Source organism: Chelonoidis abingdonii, chromosome 2 (genome assembly GCF_003597395.2).
Source record: "Chelonoidis abingdonii isolate Lonesome George chromosome 2, CheloAbing_2.0, whole genome shotgun sequence".
NCBI classification, from domain to species: Eukaryota; Metazoa; Chordata; order Testudines; family Testudinidae; genus Chelonoidis; species Chelonoidis abingdonii.
The window spans coordinates 299,316,747-299,337,294 of NC_133770.1; the positions used below are offsets into that span (position 1 = coordinate 299,316,747).

General features: G+C 50.7%; 1 protein-coding gene across 1 annotated transcript in view; it reads right to left on the minus strand.

Annotated features, from left to right (window-relative positions):
• The window catches only part of NAPRT (nicotinate phosphoribosyltransferase), a 27,944-nt gene continuing 7,396 nt past the window's right edge, over positions 1-20,548 (minus strand). The window contains 13 exon segments of the mRNA XM_075063300.1: positions 1-1,725; positions 2,534-2,641; positions 4,108-4,265; positions 6,465-6,545; positions 6,548-6,566; positions 8,490-8,570; positions 9,887-9,971; positions 10,820-10,960; positions 11,539-11,732; positions 12,355-12,470; positions 12,594-12,724; positions 13,508-13,590; positions 16,570-16,697. Of these exon segments, the coding sequence (XP_074919401.1) occupies positions 1,666-1,725; positions 2,534-2,641; positions 4,108-4,265; positions 6,465-6,545; positions 6,548-6,566; positions 8,490-8,570; positions 9,887-9,971; positions 10,820-10,960; positions 11,539-11,732; positions 12,355-12,470; positions 12,594-12,724; positions 13,508-13,590; positions 16,570-16,697 (1,385 nt within the window). The 3' untranslated portion in view covers positions 1-1,665.

The following is a 20,548-nucleotide window of genomic DNA, read 5'->3' on the forward strand; positions in this document are numbered from 1 at the left end:
TTCATTTAAAATTAAATTAAAATGCAGAGCCCCCTGGGCCAGTGGCCAGGACCTGGGCGTGTGAGTACCACTGAAAATCAGCTCGTGTGCGGCCTTCGGCATGCGTGCCATAGGTTGCCTACCCAGGCTCTAGTCTGACCTCTTGCATAGCACAGGTCACAGACCCTGACACAGTGATTCCTGCAGGCAGCTTATAGCTTTTGGTTGCGCTACAGCTTCTAGAAAGCCATTCAGCCTTGATTTAAGGACTCCAAGTAATGGAGAATCCACCCCATCCCTAATGGTCAGTTACCCTGTTAAAAATTCTTTTACTTTTTTGTACTTCTCTCAAGCTGGACAGTGAAAACAAGCTAACCGGTTAATTTCTCTCTCTTTCTGGTTTCACACTCTAGCTTTCATGCACTAACTTTGGGTATGTTCTTCAGAGCAGGGGCCACACCTCTCCTTGTTTTGTGCAGCACAACGGGGCCTTTGCAATCCAAACATTTAATGGTTTGTCAGTCACTGCAGGGGAAGCATTTCCATCACATGTTTAGAGAGAGATTTCATGAAAGCGCCACAATGCAGATTGTGGGGCTCCAATCACTTGCCTCTATGCTGTTTACACTGTACTTGTATTACTAAAGACCCTGCAAGGCCTCTCCTGGGATCTGCAGGCAAAGTGGGATTGGGAGAAATAATGGGTTGGATTCCTACTCAAAGATCCAACTGTAAGAGGTCAGTCTGTATTCTTAAACTTACAACTGAAGATTAAACTGCTGCTCCTGCAAGGAGCTGTGCACAGAACCCCACTGGGAGCCCCCTGGCCACAGCTCATTTCAGGCTTAGATCATAAGTTTCCCCAGTTTAGATGCAGCCCATGGGGTTTCTTGTACCTTCCTCTGAAGCATCTGGCACTGGTCACCATTGGACAGGATACAGAACAAGTCCTGGCTCAATACAATTACTGAGAGCCTACACTTAGCTATAAGCTAAAGAGAATTAATAGCCCTAGACTTTAAACAGAAAATTTCCTAATCAATGTGTTTATGATAAGAGTTTGATTCTGCTTAGGATAAATCTGCTGTTTCTTAAACAACTTTGCTCATGATGCATGAGCCCAGAGTAGAATCCAGCTCATTCTCCCATAGCTGGGATGGCTCTGCACTACAAACACTCCCTTATTTTAGGCATTAAAGTCAGAAGGTGCGACTCCAAAGACACGCAGCAAACAGGCCTATTGAGGAAAGTGCTGTTTTCATAGAAAATTCTGGGAGGGACAACATAAGGAGATAAGACTTTCCAAACCACTCGGCAGAGACGGCGGAAGAACAGCACTCGAGGACAGCTGCAGATCCCAACACTTAAGCCACACTGTTAGTAGAGTAAAACTAGGCAGAGCCTTGGTGGATCTCTGCCCCCATCAATGCCTCCCCTTGCATTTCAAATCGGATCAGAAAAATCTCCTTCCCGTCTGCGCACGTGCTGTTCGGGGATGTTTGCCGTACCTGTTGGAGATGGACTGCCCTGTAGCTACTGCCCTGCACAGCAAAACCATCATTCAAAAAGGATTAGATAATTAAATAGAAAGGCCCAGGCCCTGAGAGTGGCCAGGTCTTTGTGCAGGTTAATTCGGCTTGCACAGGTGCAGTTTGCTGCTGGACGAGATGATGCAGGCAGGGCAGCTCACTGGCTGGATCGACTCAGGTCACTGAGGAGAAAGTGCAGCTTCTCAGTCACAGCAACCTGCGAACAGAGGGGGAGACGGGAGGAAACTGGTCAGTGGTTTGATGTAAGATGCCACTCTTGTTCTCTTGTTGTCTCATCACAGGCTATAAGGGACGGAGCCCTGTATGATTGGGATGAAGGCTCCCGACTTGCCAGAGCCCCAGACGACAGGCAGAGAAGAACAGAAGGAAAAGGTCGGATATATTATCAGAACGGGCGCCTCCATGGTGGCTCTCATCACAAAGCAATGAACACACTCTAGCCAGGAAACACTTCATCCACCAGCGAAATGCAGCCACCTCTGCAGTGCAACGGGAAAGTCATTTAACAGCACATAACAATGCTGTGCAGAGGAAATCCTGCATGAGATGAAACTGCAAAGCATGTTTAGGGAGACAATAGAGAATGCAGCCAGGATTAACTCCCGCAAAAAGTGCCAGCAGGTCTTTAATGATCACAGGTTGTCAGGACCTCAGTTTTACTTCCCCTGTGAAAGATGCCACCGGAAGGTGCATCATTGAAAGGGGGCAGCACAACGCCCCCTAGTGCTGCAAGAGGGCATTCCAGAGAGCACTGACAGGAGAGAATATCTACTCAGCCACTCACGTTGTTCCCTGAAGCGTAGCCCTCCCAAGTATTGCATGGACAGCAGAGTCAGAAGGAAGAGCACCACCTGGAGACCCTGGGTGCTCCTTGGAAGTCTCCCAGCCAAGTACTGATCAGGCCTACCCCTGCAAGGCGTGATCCCAAGTCGAGGTGGAAGAGCTCAGCTCGAAAACGCCCTGCCGTTGGAGATGGCCTGTGCACAGCCAGTTGGCTCACATACCTGGTAAGGCTCTGGGTCCTGGAGTCTCTTGTGTGCAGGGCTGAGCATGCTCAAAGAGGCTTGTGCGTGGCTCTTGATTTCCAGCAGGCTGGGAAGAGCCTGGCAAACCTGCTCGGAAGGGGGAGAAGGACAGAAGGACAAAGGTTTGTATTAAAAGCGAGAGCTGGGCCTGAGCAGAACAGGGGTCTGGATCCAAGATGAAGCTGAGTTTGGGGGAGTTCAGAGCCGGGGTTTGCTTCTCCCCACATCTAAGATTTAATAACAACACTGCAATGGCACAATAAGAGGCAGTAAGTGTAAAGCGCCTTGTACACATTAATTCTCAAAGCCCCTCCTCCCCGAAGGTATTATCCCCACTTAGAGGGGAAACTGAGGCATAGCAAAGGGAAGTGACTTGCCCAAGGTCACCCAGCAAGCCAGAGGCAGGGCAGAAGAGAGAACCCAGGACTAAACCTACCAACAGCATGGATGCTGCTGAAAGTGAGCCATGAACAAACCCCCTAAGCTGTGCCGCTAATGAGTAAGTCCTAGCTGGGGCATCCCACTGAGCCGCTTTTGCCTGGCTGCTATCTTCCCACAAAGGAGAGGAGGTCACCTGCCTTCCCCCAAACATGTGCTGCCTTTCAAATCAGAGCATGAGATTACTGTGAAGAAGGCCCTCCGCACAGCTCCGGTAGGGGCTGGTCAGCTCAGTTTGCCTGCAAGGCTCTCTAGAGCCAGAAAACGAAGACACACAAGATTCAAACATATTCACAGTTCCCCAGTGCACCCGATTCCTGATCAGCAGAACCACATCTTGCTGGGAACAGCCTGGGTGCTGCCAGAGACGCAGCTCAAGAGCCAGGAGGAGAGTGGACTGAGCTGTTGATTTTCCTAAACACTCTCTTTCGTCCAGATGACTCCCACAGCCCTTTTCGGATGTTTACTCTCTGTAGGAACTCTATAGACAACTTCCCATCCAAAAGCAGCCACTTCTGGGGTAGAAGGTGGCAGCTGTCTGACTGCACAAAGCAGCAGTACCCAACAGTGTAGGACAGGAAGCGATTATTACACTCAGTTGAAAATGGAGAGGCAAGAGGTCTAGGTGAAGGTAAGGTGAACACCCAAGTTTAACCCATTAACTCCTGCAATTTGTGCCAAGATGACAGTACCTTGATTTTCTCCCTCCTATGACAGATGATACAGCACCCCTAATATCTTGCTGGGGCAGTACTGATTTGAAGGAAACAGTGCTACCGACCCTGCACTACTCAAAGACTTCTCTAGAGGTTTCTCATTCAAGTACTGGGCTAAGCAGCAGCCTGCTTAGCACCGGAGAATCAATGGAGTCATGGCAGCAGGGAGCCAAGAAATCAGCTAGGCCGAGAGAAAAGCTTGCAACTAGGGTGACCAGCCAGCAAGTGTGAAAAATCGAGATGAGGGTGGAGGGTAAAAGGAACCTATATAAGAAGAAGACCCAAAAATTAGGACTGTCCCTACAAAATCAGGACATCTGGTCACCCTACTTGCAACATGGTCAAAGCTGCAGCAGTCCGGCGGTTTGCAAGGAGGGAGGGGCACACGCCTCTTCTGACCTGTCCATCTTTAAAGTAAGTGCGGTGCAGGATCTCCACTGCCGTGGGAGTCACCCTTCTGGCCACTTCACTTCTCCCCAGCAGGAGGACAGCCACCTCCTGCCCCGCCCTGGGTGGGGGCTCCTCCTCCAATGCCATCAGATCCATAAAGGCAAGACCTGCCAGGAATCGGAGGCAGACGTTAGCCTCCCAGGTTAGGGGTGTGTGCGTGCTAGGGTTCAGAGCAATGATACCCCTCGTCAGGGAGCTGTGCCAGTTTAGATCCAGACCAAGACTGTGGCTTCATCAACTGGTGCCCACACTCTGAATGTGAGGCAATTTCCCTGGCGGGCGCATGGTTAAGCTGTAGGGGAGAGAGGTTATGAGCAAGGGATGCTGCAAGATCTCCTCATTCAGGTAGGGAGAGGAAGGGGGCTACACTAGTGCAAAGGTCAATGGTCCCAGCTCTGGGAAGCAGAACATGAGCCTGGAACAGCAGCTTTTCCAGACCAGCCTCTGGGGATCCTGACACCGACAGCTGCCCTCAGCCACAGGCTCTGGGAACACCTGGTGCTTTTAGAAGCTGAGCAAACAGCAAGGACAGGGGATGCTCAGCCCAGGGGGCAGGGAGTGAGGAGGGGCTGGACTGCTGCGTAGCCAGAGGATTTTACCCTGGCCACAGAGGTGGAGCCTTCCTAATACTGGGAGAAATCCCAGCTCAGCAGAATCCTCCTAGGGAAAGGGAACCCCAGCCCCAGATACAAGGCCAGAGGGAAACAAGCAGGCGTTTAGCTCAGATCTGGGCTGTGACAGGGAAATGCTGAGCTCGATGTCCCTGGAGGCTGATATTCTTAGGGTATGTCTACACTACGAAATTAGGTCGAATTTAAAGAAGTCGTTTTCTTAGAAATCGTTTTTATACAGTCGATTGTGCGTGTCCTCACACAAAATGCTCTAAGTGCATTAACTTGGTGGACTGCATCCACAGTACCGAGGCTAGCGTTGACTTCCAGAGTGTTGCACTGTGGGTAGCTATCCCACATTTCCCTCAGTCTCCGCTGCCCATTGGGATTTTGGGTTGAGATCCCAATGCCTGATAGGGCAAAAACAGCATCACAGGTGGTTCTGGGTACATGCCGTCAGGCCTCCCTCTCCCTCCCTCCCCCCCCCCATGAAAGCAACAGCAGACAATCGTTTCACACCTTTTTTCCTGGGTTTCTTGAGCAGACACCATACCACGGCAAGCATGGAGCCTGCACAGCTCACCGTCACCGTACGTCTCCTGGGTGCTGGCAGACGTGGGACTGCATTGCTACACAGCAGCAGCTCATTGCCTTTTGGAAGCTGATGGTGCATTACGATTGGTAGCCATCGTCATCGTACTCCTGGGTGCTCTTTTAGCCGACCTCAGTGGGATCGGTCAGGAGTGTGGGGGCAGACCTGGGAGTGACTCAGCCAGGTCATTCCCATCTTCTGTGGAGCACCCAGGAGATGACGATGGCTAGCAGTCCTACTGCACCGTCTGCTGCCAGCCAAGATGAAAAAGATAGATGGAGTGGAAACTGATAAGCTCTGCATGGTCACCTGTGCTGATCAGTTCGCCACGTTGTTCAAACAGGAAATGAAATTCAAAAGTTCATGGGCCTTTTCCTGTCTACCTGGCCAGTGCATCTGAGTTGAGAGTGCTGTCCAGAGCGGTCACAATGGAGCACTCTGGGATAGCTCCCGGAGGCCAATACTGTCGAATTGTGCCCACACTACCCCAAATTTGACCTGGCAAGGCTGATTTCAGCACTAATCCCCTTGTCGGAGGTGGAGTAAAAATATCGATTTAGAGAGCCCTATAAGTCGAAAAAAAGGGCTTTGTCGTGTGGACGGGTCCAGGCTTAAATCGAGGTAATGCTGCTAAATTCGACCTGAAATCGTAGTGTAGACCAGGCCTTAGTCCACAGAGCAGGCACAGCATGGCTACAAGTGCAGGCTTTCCTGCAGCACCATATCTCGCCCTGAGCAGGAAAGACTCACATCCAGGGGAAGGGCCAGTTGATCCTGGGCATTCGCTGGGACTGCCAGCAAGGGGGCTAGTATGGTTGATGCAGAGTTTTAAAGATTCCCTTTCATTAGTTGCCAATTCGGTCCACGTGGTAATGGCCGTCAACTACTGCCCTGAGCCAGACTCAAACCAGGGACCCAAAGCGATGGCACTTGTCCCAGCTCCAATCCTGGCCCCCTAAATCTGGAGCTAGGACTCGGATGTGCAAGCCGCATATGTTTAAGACACAGTGTCTCAGGTCTCTGGGGGACCAGTCTTTATATGGCCAGTCTGTATTCCAGATGTTGTTCTCATTTTTCAGGGCGAGGACTGAGTCATTGTCTCACAGTGGCAGCATAGAGCCTGTACACCACCTTGCTCACCGGGATGGTCATCTTCTCTTCATCTTCAGTCAGCTTCAGCTTGAGCAGCCATTCACCTTCACCAGCTACAGGAGGAAGGAGCAAAGATGAAGCTCCCAGTGCCTGCCACACAGGGATCTCACTTCTACGCAGGGCCGTCCTTAGCTATGGTGGTGCCCTACGCCGCTCCCCGCGCAGGGATGGGGCTGCACTCAAGGCTGCAGGGCCACAGGTGGCAGGAGCTGTGGGGAGGCCCAGGTGGATGGGGATTAGTGGGGGACTGGTGCCGGCAGCAGGAGTCTGCCCCCCCACCCTACCGATGGCAGCGGGAAGCAGAGCAACACCAGCCTATCCTCCGGCTCCCAGCCCTGTCGCATGGAGGAAGGGTTAGGCCCACCCCCACACTCACCAGCGGCAGCCCAAGTCCAGTGCGATACAGAAGCAACAGGATAAAAAGCAAAATGTAAATGAGGATTTATAAAATGGTTCAGCTTTAATCACCTAGTGTTAATGATGGAGCAGGGGTGTGTGTGCGTGTACAGATATACACACACGCACAATTTTATATATAATATTATATATTGTAGCAAATGCCGTACTGTTTCCTGCTGGGTCTCGCGCCTTCTCTTCTCTGGGTAGGTTCAGGGCGCTATTGCTGCCTCTGAACCAGTTCTTAATCACTCCCTAGTGTCCTTGGAGAGGGGAGTGGAGAGGGAGGGACCTGGGCCCGCCCTCTACTCCAGGTCCAACCCAGGGGCCCTGGGTTGTGTGGTGAAACATTGGCTAGTGGTTTCTCCCCTGGGTTACTTCCCTCTCATACCCGTCAGCTTGTGAAGGGCTTCTCACCTCTCTTCTATACAAGCCTGGTGCCCCTTACCTGGGTTTCTGTTGGGCTTCCCAACACACCACAGCACTCCTCCAAACCTTCTGTTTCTCTCTGGACAAACTCTTCTCTTCTGCACTCTGCTCCAATCCAACCTTTCTCCTTCAACTGCCACACCCTGTCTGACTGAAGCAGGGGTTATATCCCATGACTGGAGTCAGGTGCTCTAACTGGAGTCAGGTGCTCTAGTTAATCTAAAGCAAACCTTCCTCCCTTGGCAGGGAATAAGGCCCCCTGCTAACACTCTTATGCTGCCCTCTGGCCATGCTGTATCACTATATATATATATATATATAGCCTGATTCTTTTCTCAGTTTACCCTAGCATAACTCCACTGCCTTGGCCATAAACTGGCTATGAATAAACTGAGGCTGGAAATGAAACGAGTTTCTAATCTTCGGAGGACTGAGGCTTTGGAACAGCCTTCCAATAAGAGTAGCGGGACCAAAATTCTAACTGGTTTTAAGATGCAGATTGATTAATTTCTGATTATCTGGGAGGGTTGCCTGTGATAGCAGGGAGCTGGACCCCGTGATCAGGAGGGACCTTTCAGGCCCATGCCCTATGGTCCTTACTCTGGATTCATACCCAATGTAAATGAGAGGAGAATCAGGCCCAGGATTTTTAACCTGACAGTGTCTCTTTAGTCGTGTCAACAGGATGTCCACCAAAATAATTCCCGCGAATCACCATACTGTGAACTCACACAGAGCTTTTCATCCAAACATCTACAGCAGCTGATACTATCATACTCTGCACACAGTGAGCCAATAGCAAAACTAGAACGAGAGCCCAGCTCTGATGCCTAGTTCCCTTTCTAAGCTCCAGGCCACTGGGCCTCTTTCCAGTCCCTATTAACGAAAGTGAAAGAGGAGTCAAGGTATTTGAGAAAACAGCAACACCCCCGTCGATCACACAATAAACCCAGACAACCGTTGCAGCCTTAATGGCTAGTATATCATTGTTGCCAGTTTCGTCAAGAAACTGCAGGTTGGTGCAGTTGCTAGGTTTGCACTGAACTCCAGGAGGGCTGGTGGGTGGCTGGGTGGGTGTGTGTGAGAGAGAGACGGAAGAGTAACAGAGCTGTGGATGAGCTCCTGTTGGACTATCCCACTGAGGAGGTTACCTTGTAAACACAGCCCAGGGAGGGCTGCAGTGGGCACGTCACAAGGTTGGTCCCAATTCCAATGATGTCAATTTCATTCCCCTAGAAGAGGAGACAGATGACAAGGAGTTGGTATTACCCATATTGCTTGTTGGATGCATCGTGGCAGCGGCACAGTCTAGCAGCCTCAGTCCTGCCTGGCCCAGGACCCCACTGCGCTAGGTGCTGTACTAACTTGCCCTAAAGAGATTACAACCTCTGTGCCTTGCTCATGCCTTCCCTCTGAGGATCTCAAGTTCTTTACAGACATCAGCCAAGCCCCACAACACCCCTGGTCAGGGGGAGTTCAGTGCTAATGGCCATACAGTGAGTCAGTGGCAGAGCTGGGAGTCAACCCAGGAATCCCAGACCCCTCTGCCCTGCTCTAACCACTGGACAATTCTTTTTCCCTTGAGCTGTATGAAGAGCCTCCCTCCACCGGCTGGCATGGGGCTGGGACCCGGCTCACAAAGGTAGCATCCCATAGCTAGAAGCTCCCTGCTGAGCAAAACCCCTTGAATGAAGGGGACAGGACTCCCTTCATCTTCCTGCCCAAGTCCTGAACCAGCCACCTCTGCCCTCCCTTCTGTGATCACAGGGTCTCTGGCTGTTCCCCATCTTTGGGAACATGGTAGTTGAATAGGAACATGGTATTTCTGGCCACAGAGGGCTCCCCATTGGGTTCCCAGACGGACAGAGGCAGGAATAGTGTTTCCCATTTGGGAGCCTGGTAGTCATGGACAGTGGCAAAGCCTGAAGCTCCAAAGGATGGCAGACTCCCACCCCAAAGCCGCTGCTGGCCAATGGGAAACGTCCTGCGGTCTACTGATGCCCTGAACCACAAGGCCTGATTAATCTCTCTTATCTTGCATAGTTACAAGTTCTTCCCTGATGGTGGGGAAGGCCACAGGCTGGTAGCAATCAGGGAGCAGCATATGTCCACCTGGACACTCATGGGAACATGCAGATTAAGGCCTTGTCTGCCTGTAGGTAACCAAGTGTTTGTTTATCTGCCCTGCTAAGAACCCTCCCGTTCCCTCATGTCTGAAGGCAGCTGATTCATTCTCTTCGCTCCTCAGGCTTGTCTACACACAGTTATTCCAGTATAGCTATTCCTGATTAACACCACACGTGGATGATCTTATTCCAAGCACTTTATTCCAAATTAGCTTAATCCAGTTTTCAAATGGATTAAATTAATTCAGAATAAGAGCAAGTACAGATGGAGTTAATCAGGAATAGTTAATCCACTTAAATTCACACCCTGCCTTAGTTCAGATTAATTTTCATGTGTAGACAAGTCCCTAGACAATTTCACAAACAAGATGTAGCTTGAAACACCACCTCCAAGAGGCAGGCTAGTACTAGGACCATCTCACCTCCTGCATTAACTCCTCCAGGCTCCTTTCACTGACATCATTGCTCACAGCAATGGGGATTGTTGCAAACCAGGGAACCTGGAAGCTGGACACAACGGAAGTGAGTCGCTATATATGGCTGCAGGATTCTTACAAGGGACAGGTGCCCCACCATTGAGCCTACAGCACAGGCTGGTTGAAGCTTTGCTAGATCTGAATCTTGGAGGGTGGATGAGAGTGTGTGTGTCCGCATTGCGGTTCTCAGCCCAGCCAGAAATCTGGACAGTTTGCTCAGTTTATAAAAGTGCCCCCCAATCTGGGCACCCTGGAAACTGCCCCAGGGATCTGAGAGTCAAGCTGGGCTCTTTCAGGTTTGTGCAGCATCACCAATCACAAAGAAGCTGCAGGCCAAATTTTGCTTTCAGGGGCATCTGTGCAACCCCATCGTCTCTCATGGGGTTCCACCAAGGGTGGAGAACTTGACTCTGTGACTGGGAATCAGTGAACAATTCTTAATGAAACATAAGCCATAAGGGTATTCAGCTCCCTTGCTCCTGCAATGCCATCATCATCCTAATCTTTTATTATGAGGTTTGGTAACATCCAAATCTCCTGGATGCTTTTAAAAACATAAGAGAAAGGTGCTGTCACTGCCGTGCAGGCTTATAAACTATGACTGGGCTGGGTGCAGTAAGGGGATCCAATTCTTGAAAATCCAGCCCAGAAGACAACAGACAGAGACAGAGACACCCTCCTTTTGGTTGGGTAAGATCTGACTGCTCATCTGACTGTTACACATGGCGAGTAAGGAGGGGCCATCGTCCAGGGTCAGTAATTGCCCCCACATAGGAGTCCCCTAGTGCAGAGTCGACATAAAGGGCTGTGTGTCTCAGCCTTGCAAGGGAGTTCCCAGCAAGAGGGGTAATAGTGTCTGTCTAGCAGCATGGCACTCACTTGGCACTGCAGGTCCGGAGCACCTGCCGAATCTCCCTCGCCTGCTTGCCGAGGTCTCCACTGTCCACGCGAATCCCTACCGCATGGTATCCCAGCTGGTTCAACGCCAGTGCCACGGCGCAGAAGTTTGGGACGCCACTCCTGCCAACAGCAAGGAGGAAGATGCGTCTGGCTGGCAAAAAAGCCTGGGAACCCCACCCTCCGTGACACAGATGGGCCAAGCAGGCTGTGTTCAGGTCAGGGGTAGGAGATAATTCGAGGTTCCACATCTAGGTCAAGGTAAGGACAACGGGAGCAGGAGAGAGGGACTGCCCGGGACAGTCAGTACCAGAGGCTCTGCAGCATCATCAGAGCTGTCCTATCCCCAGCGTGTGGGAATGGAGGACCACGCGCCACGCAGAAGAGATGGGACACATAGGAGGGGTCCCAGCTGGGTTCTCTGGGGGCTCTTGGCTGGTTTCTAAGACATCATCTCAAAGATCCTGCATTTAACCAGCTGCCCTGGCACTACTTCCTCATGCCGGCTTCTTAACCCCACATACACTTTATATATAAACCCACAGCCCATTTGGGCCCAATCTGACCCAGTTCGCCATCTCTGCTCCCACAGTCGATGGGACATCACTTACACTGGTCACCGTGGAATCCAGGTGCCGTGCAACGATCATGAAGCATCGAGCATGCTCGGAAAAGGCTACCGCCACCCCTCGGCTCCTCACCCCATGATGGAGTAAGTGTCCACCAGCCCATAGAAGTTATGGGGGAAGGCGATGGCGTACGATATGAAGGCAGCCAGCTCCCCATGGTTCACCCTGTCATAGGGGACCTGCAGGGTCTGGCACACCTGCCTCAGCCATGTCTCAGCAAGGGGCAGGAAATCCACCGGCTCATCTCCATCCAGGGGCTTCAGGGTCTGCATGGGAAACAGCACCTCCATGGCACTAATCACATCATCTACAATGGCCGCTTTCAGTAGGGCCTATAAAAACATCTCGAGATTCCTCAGTCCCCTGCTGGCTCTGAAGCAGCAGCTCAGTAGAGATAATTCCTAAATACAGGCAATGATGATGCACAAAGGCCATTCACCTATGTCAAAGTGACCAAACTGAGGGGGCTGGTGGGTTCCTAATCTGTGTGAAGCTAGGAAGACTGTGATCACTGTCGGTTTTTCAATCCACAGGTGGTGTCCCAGGGAGACTACAAGTCCCAGCATGCAATGCTCCAAGGAGGCAGCAGGATGGTTCACGGTGCTCTGCAAGGTTCTAGTGTGCTCCGACGTGCCCATCACCCTAACGCTGATCGCGGTGTATTTCCATAGCACGCATCAGCGTAGCATCTAGGCACTAACACCACGGTTAGATGGACAACTACAGGGAGCAGGATGGAACCATATGGGTGGGGAGAAGTGAAGCTGAATAGGCTCCTAAGAGAAGGGGTGAGAGCCCCAGACTACAGCACAGGCCTCCACCCCCTCTCATCACCGTGCAAAGTTATTAAACAAATCCATCCTCCCCACCCCCGGCAGGGACACGAACCTTGGGCTGCACCTCCGCCAGCGACGTGAAGGACATGACGTAGGAATGGGCCACAGTTCCCCGCACCGGAATCCCATACAGATTCCCTGCCAGCACGTTGCTGGTCCAATCAAAGCCTGGAACGGAGAGATCAGGGACACGTGGATGAGGGGAATGCAGACTGAACGGGAGCAAAGGGGACAGGGAATGCCCTGCTGTAGGGAGCTGGCACGCCAGCCTGGCTCCTGGGCTAAGCTCACCCCCTATGTAGGAGTACTTGGATGCGGAAAGGCCCCCATCTGGGCCCTGGGCACGTCGTAGCCCCAACTCCAGCAGCTTCTTGTCCGGGCCAGCGAGCATGCGGAACCGGGCAGCATTAGTGGCCACAAGGCTGGAAAAGGAAAAACCCAAATATTCCCTGAACACCGACCCCGGCTGGACATCAAGCAGGGCCCAGGAAGGGTCAGGCCCCACGCCCATGAGCTCCCTGCCGACAGGGGCAGATGACACAGGGACACGTGCTAGGAGGCTGAGAGGGCGGATCAGTTTGACCAGACCATGTGGGAGCCAGAAGGCCCTGACTGGAGATGCGGATAGATCAGGTTGGAGGATCTGAGTTACAGGGAGAGTAACGTGGAGCCAAGCACCAAGCAGCCCACCTAGGGGTCAGGATGAGGAGGGTGCTGTGGGGAAGAGGGACACGGCTCCAGCTGTCAGGGATGGGGAGGGTGAGATGGATGAGGAGACTCGAAGGGACACAGAGGAGACTTTGGAGCCCCACAGCCAATGGGAGACGAAAGAGCAGAGATGCAGCCGGGGATCAGCACACAGACACCTGCGCTGCCCTTGTGGGGGGGCAGGAAATGTTCACAAGTGGCCGGAACCCTTCATCTAACACCCAGCACCTGCCACCCCAGCAGCCCCACCCAGCACGTGCCGCCCCAGGGGACCCTTCAGCCCCCACCCAGCACGTGCCGCCCCAGGGGACCCTTCAGCCCCCACCAAGTGCATTGCCCCAGTGCCCAGCCCCCACCCAGCGCGTGTCGCCTCAGGGGACCCTACAGTCCCCACCCAGCACGTGACACACTAGGGCCCTGGGGACCCTACAACAAACCAACAGGTGCCATCCTGGAGATGCTCCACCCACAAAACTGCATGTCCTGGAGCCTCTCACCTGGCGTAGTTGACCAGAGACAGCAGCGTGGTCTCCAGGAGCTGCACCACCAGCAGTGGCCCTTTCACTTGCAGTAGCGGAACCTGCAGAGGAAGAGCCGTGGGAAAGGGGAGGGTTCACCCCAGCTCATCTCTCTCCCTTACCCCACCCCCGCTCCCTGGCCCAGTGCCTCAAAGCCGCACCTGGCCCCCACATCTGGCTGACGCTCTCGCGGGACTCGTAGCCATGTCCTCGCTGTGCCTGCAAAGCTGCAGGAGCAATGCCCTGCAAGCCGGAAGCAGCACGTCACTGGGGTCCAAGCAACAGGCCCCATCGTGGGCTAGGATTGGGCCGCGTCACACACCAGGGCTCTGTAGCTGCCCCGCTTCTCTAGCACAGTTGATTCTACCACCATCCTGAGTCACCCTGGTGCAGAATCTGGTCCACATCTTTGCCTCCTCCCTTATCCCTCCCTCTCCGTGCCTGCAATGTCTCCAGCTGTTCCCCTCTACTCTACCACCTCAATCGCCATGGCCTCTCTGACACCCACCCCGGCCCTTGCTGGCCCACACAAGCCCCCATGACTGCAATCACACTGGAATTCCTCTTGCATTTCTCCCACAGGGGCTTTCAGTTTTTAGCTGTACTGCTGCGTGCTACACTGGATCTTCAGCTGGAGATAACAGCTCTTATACAGAACTTTTTGTCTGTCAAACAGAAAGCCCTTTACAAAGGAGATCAGTGAATTCTTAGATGTTACTCCAGCTGGGCTTCTAAGACCCCAGGAACCTTGGGGCTCCATCTACCAGATGGAGTCCCAGTATGTCATAACTATAAAGGGAAGGGTAACAGTCCTCCTGTGTACAATCCCTCCTGGCCAGAGACACCAAAATCCTTTTACCTGTAAAGGGTTAAGAGGCTCAGGTAACCTGGCTGACACCTGACCCAAAGGACCAATAAGGGGACAAGATACTTTCAAATCTTGGGTGGGGGGAAGGCTTTTGTTTGTGCCCTTTGTTTTGGGGGTGTTCACTCTTGGAACTAAGAGGGATCCAACATCAATCCAGGCTCTCCAAATCTTCCTGCACAAGTCTCTCATATTTCAAACTTGTAAGTAACAGCCAGGCAAAGCGTGTTAGTTTTATCTTTGTTTTCTCAACTTGTAAATGTTCCTTTTGCTAAACGGTTTACCTCTGTTTGCTGTAACTTTGAACCTAAGGCTAGAGGGGGTTCCTCTGGGATCTTTGAATCTGATTATGCTGTAAAGTTATTTTCCCTCCTGATTTTACAGAGATGATTTTTACCTCTCTCTTTCTTTAATTAAAAGCCCTCTTTTTAAGAACCTGATTGATTTTTCCTTGTTTTAAGATCCAAGGGGTTGGATCTGGACTCACCAGAAATTAGTGGGGGGAAAGGAGGGGGAATGATTAATTTCTCCTTGTTTTAAGATCCAAGGGTTTGGATCGGTGTTCACTAGGAATTTGGTGAAGAAGTCTCTCAAGGCTACCCAGGGAAGGGTTATAGTACTTGGGAGGGAGATATTCTGGGGAAGAGGTAGATAGAGTTTCCCAAATGACTCAAATAATTTGGGTGGTGGCAGCAAAACCAGATCTAAGCTGGTAGTTAAGCTTCGAGGTTCTCATGCAGGTCCCCACATCTGTACCCTAGAGTTCAGAGTGGGGAAGAAACCTTGACACAGTACGAGGGGGAACATCTGGCTGGAGACAAAGGAAGGGGCCCCCCCACTTATTAAGTCTGGTTTTACTCAGTTCTCCCTAGAACTGATTGCACAAGCCGGAATCCCAGGCTCTCCAGGAATGGGTGGACATCCTCAGATGGTCTGCAGAGCTGCCTTTCTGTGACCTGGGGTAACTCCGTCTCTCACTAATGTTCAGTCTTCAGCTCTTTCCGAACAAAGTCTGGAAACCTTTAACTACCAGGCTCCCACCTTGAATATTCCTGTGTAGATAGCTATATATGGGCTAGACCATCAATCATTCTGTATTTCCCTTCTCCTTCTGTAGCTCCTCCTTCTGGGGACTTTTCTCTATTTTTGGAAGCCAGAAGCCTCCATCCTCTCCAGACTAGCGTCTTCCTTTCCTACAAAGCATTCTTCAGAGTGGATAAGAGTCTTTTAATAAGACTCAGGTATTTGGAGGGAAATGGCCTTGCTTTATTTATTTAAGAACACGCCGCTCAGTGCACATCTTAGTTTGCAGGACAAGTTCATTCTTCTGGTCTTGAAGAAACCAGACAGAACTAAACCCAAAGTCAAGCTGGTTTCAGCTAAAACAGGCAGAATCTGACTGAACTCTTACTGCACCAGCTCTCACTCACCAGCACTCACACATGTGCCTACAGACTGAGACATTCAAACATCAGCTGCATCCACACCCTGCCCACTGTAGAGGAAACTGCCAGTCCAGCACAAACGGGCAGGACGGTCTCGTAGGAGAATCACAGGATTTGGAGTCAGGAGTCCTGGGTTCTGTTCTCAGCTCTGAGCTCTGGGTGAACAATCAAACTTACAGGCAAGGGGGACGCATAGCTCAGTGGTTTGAGCATTGGCCTGCTAAACCCAGAGTTGTGAGTTCAATCCTTAAGGGGGCCCCTTAGGGATCTGGGGCAAAAATTGGTCGTGCTAGTGAAGGCAGGGGACTGGACTCAATGACCTTTCAAGGTCCCTTCCAGTTCTAGGAGATATACCTATCTCCAATTATTATATTAGGTGAGAGATAGGAGAAGAAAACCAGGAGAAATGCATTGGTTGAGACACCCTCATTATATAACAATAGTAACCAGCTTGTGTATCACGCCTTTCACCAGTAGATCTTAAAGTGCTTTACAAAGGACACAGTATTATTATCCCCATTGCACAGATGGGTCATGTGACTTGCCCAAGCAGGCCAGTGGAGTAGAATCCAGATCTCTCCAATTTCAGTTCAATGCTCTATTTACTAGGCCACCCTGACTCAGGAATAATTCACTGGAAGCCTAAAGGCAGAGACCACCTGAAGAGTCTCAGCCTGCGTCCACGCCACTGCTTTACACCGAACTGCGCTGCTGCTGTGACTAATGCCCACCGTGGCGAAGACGATGGAGCCCTCTGGCGCAGAGGAGACAGTGATTTCGGAGGCATCCACAGTGCGCAGGTAATCAAAGAAAGCCTTCTCCATGGTGCTGGGCAGGACCGACTGCAGGTACTCGATTTCTGGAAAGCAGCCAGAGATTGCTGTTCAGCCTGAGTACAGAGGAGGGAGGAGCACCCTCGTGCCCTGGGAGAGGTGGCCCAGCGGCAGGCAGGGTTGTGGGTTTAGATGATGTCACTACCAAGGTCTCCCTGAGGTGGGCAGGGAATTTTTTCCCAACCCCCATGTTGTTCCCTAGCCCCCTACAGTGCCATCTACCCTGCGAGAGCCACCCCACTGCAGCTCCAAGGCAGGACAGCACAGATGATCTCCACTGTGCTCTTGCCTGGGTAGCCACGGTCCCGAGTCTGGCTGCATCCAAGCCACGCTGGGCTGAGGCACGACTGCAGAGGAGAGTTCACATCACATCCCAGCTCCACAGATAAGACCAAGCGCCACTCGGGAGCAGATGGGACCAAGCGGCTAGTCAGAGCAGCCATGATGGCATTGTGCTGGCAGTGACTGTGCTTGGACCTGGCTGTGGGCAGTGCAATTCTGATCCCAAAGCAGGGCCTTGGTGAGAAGCCCACACAGGGAGAGGGTGGACATAATGCCCAGTGACGGCTGAGGCACAGGAATTGCCAGAGCAGAGCAGGGCTCCAGCTAGCTCACTAGCTCATCTCCAACAGCAGCCAGCACCAGCTGCTTCAGTGGAAAGTATAAACTACCTCCTCAACGACTGCATCTGACCGGAGATGACCATTAGAACATAAGAACGGCCATACAGGATCAGACCAAAGGCCCATCAAGCCCAGTATCCTGTCTTCTGACAGTGGCCTATGGCAGGTGCCCCAAAGGGAATGAACAGACAGGTTATCATCAAGTGATCCATGCCCTGTCACCCAATCCCAGCTTCTGACAAGGAGAGGCTAGGGACACCATCCCTGCCCATCCTGGCTAATAGCCATTGATGGACCTATCCTTCATGAATCTATCTAGCTCCTTTTTGAATGCTGTTAGAGTATTGGCCTTCACAACACCCTCTGGCAAGGAATTCCAGAGATTGACAGTGCATTGAGTGAAAAAAATACTTTCCTCTATTTGTTTTAAACTTGCTATCTATTAATTTCATTTGGTGGCTCCTTGTTCTATGAGAAGGAGGAAAATAAATAACACTTCCTTATTTACTTTCTCTATACCACTCATGATTTTATAGACCTCTCTCATATCCCCCCTTAGTCAGTCTCTTTTTCCAAGCTGAAAAGTCCCAGTCTTATTAATCTCTCCTCATACGGAAGCCGTTCTATACCCCTAATCATTTTTGTTGCCCTTTTCTGAACCTTTTCCATTCCAATATATCTTTTTGAGATGGGGTGACCACATCTGCATGCAGTATTCAAGGTGTGGGCGTACCATGGATTTATAGAGGCAATATGATATTTTCTGTCTTATTATCTATCCCTTTCTTGATGATTCCCAACATTCTGTTCTTTTTTGACTGCTGCTGCACATTGAGTGGATGATTTCAGAGAACTATCCACAATGACTCCAAGATCTCTTTCTTGAGTGGTAACAGCTAATTTAGACCCCATCATTGTATATGTATAGTATTAGGATTATGTTTTCCAATGTGCATTACTTTGCATTTATCAACATTAAATTTCATCTGCCATTTTGTTGCCCAGTCACCCAGTTTTGTGAGATCCTTTTGTAGCTCTTCACAGTCTGCCTGGGACTTAACTATCTTGAGTAGTTTTGTATCATCTGCAAATTTTGCCACCTCACTGTTTACCCCTTTTTCCAGATCATTTATGAATCACTGTTAAGCCAAGCTGGTCGCCTGCCATATTTACTATTCTTCCTATACATCGGGATGTTTTTTTCCTGCAGCCTCCATAAGGATTCTTTAACATACAGCCAGCTCTCCTGGACTCCTTTCCCCCTCATGTTATTTTCCCAGGGGATCCTGCTCATCAGCTCCCTGAGGGAGTCAAAGTCTGCTTTTCTGAAGTCCAGGGTCTGTATTCTGCTGATCTCCTTTCTTCCTTGTGTCAGGATCCTGAAGTCGACCATCTCATGGTCACTGCCTCCCAGGTAGAGTGGTGAGGCATGATTTTCCTTTAAAAAAACCATGTTGATTATTTCCCAACAAATGATGTTCATCTATGTGTCTGACAATTTTGTTCTTTATGATAGTTTCAACCAATTTGCCCGGTACTGAACTGAGGCTTACTGGCCTGTAGTTGCCAGGGTCACCTCTGGAACCCTTTTAAAAAAATGGCGTCACATTAGCTATCCTCCAGTCATTTGGTACAGAAGCTGATTTAAATGATAGGTTACAGATGACAGTTAGTAGTCCTGCAATTTCACATTTGAGTTCCTTCAGATCTCTTGGGTGAATACGATGAGATCCTGGAGTCTTATTACTGTTTAACATAAAAACACAAGAATGGTCATACTGGGTCAGACCAAAGGTCCATCCAGCCTAGAATCCTGTCTTCCGACAGTGGCCAATGCCAGGTGCCCCAGAGGGAGTGAACCTAACAAATAATGATCAAGTGATCTCTCCTCTGCCATCCATCACAACCCTCTGACAAACAGAGGCTAGGGACACCATTCCTTACTCATCCTAGCTAACAGCCATTAATGGACTTAACCTCCATGAATTTATCTAGTTCTCTTTTAAACCCTGTTATAGTCCTAGCCTTCACAACCTCCTCAGGCAGGGAGTTCCACAGATTGACTGTGCGCTGTGTGAAGAAGAACTTCCTTTTTAAACCCGCTGCCCATTAATTTCATTTGGTGGCCCCTAGTTCTAATTTATGGGAACAAGTAAATAACTTTTCCTTATTCACTTTCTCCACACCACTCATGATTTTATATACCTCCATCATAACCCCTCTTAGGCCTTGGCTACACTTGAGCGTTACAGTGCTGGTGGTGGCCTTACAGCGCTGTAACTCACTTCCCATCCACACTGGCAAGGCACATACAGCGCTGTATCTCCCTGGCTACAGCGCTGCATGTACTCCACCTTGACGAGAGGAATAAAGAGAATATTGCTGGTGCTGCAGCGCTGGGGTGCCAGTGTAAACAGGGAATAATCTTACTACGCTGTAACTGACCTCTGGAAGCTTCCTATAATGCTTTTAAGTAAAGATGACTCTCTCTGTTTTGTTGGGAACTCTGGACTTCCGAAGCTGCTTATCAAAAAACCAAACACAGCTACTGTTTGCTATGAATGAGCTCCCTTTAGAACACCCACAGCTAGAGCTGAGAGGGGGCTTGAGGAGAGAAGCAGCACAGCATGCGGGAGGAAGGGGGGGTCCGTTTCGGGGAGGCTGCTTATCTGGTCTGTGAGGAAAAAAACAAAGAAGGCTATTTACTTTTAGTGAGCGAGAGAGGGGTAAGGGAGGGGGTCACAACTTGCAGATGCTGACAGAGTGTTGGCTCCAAAAATCCACTTTCTCTCTCCCTCACGCTCCCTGTCACACTCCACCCCACCCTTTGAAAAGCCCATTGCAGCCACTTGATCGCTGGGATAGTAGCTGCCCATAATGCACCACTCCCAAAACCGCTGCAAATATGGCCATGACAGTGCACTGGCAGCTGTCAGTGTGGCCAGACTGCAGCACTTTCCCTACACAGCTGTACGAAGACAGGTTTAACTCCCAGCGCTGTACAGCTGCAAGTGTAGCCATACCTTAAGTCTCTTCTTTTCCAAGCTGAAAAGTCCTAGCCCCTTTAATCTCTCCTTATATGGGACTCATTCCAAACCCCTAATCATTTTAGCTGCCCTTCTCTGAACCTTTTCTAATGCCAGTATAACATTTTTGAGATGAGGAGACCACATCTGTACACAGTATTCAAGATGTGGGCGTACTATGGATTTATATAAGGGCAATAAGAAATTCTCTGTCTTATTCTCTATCCC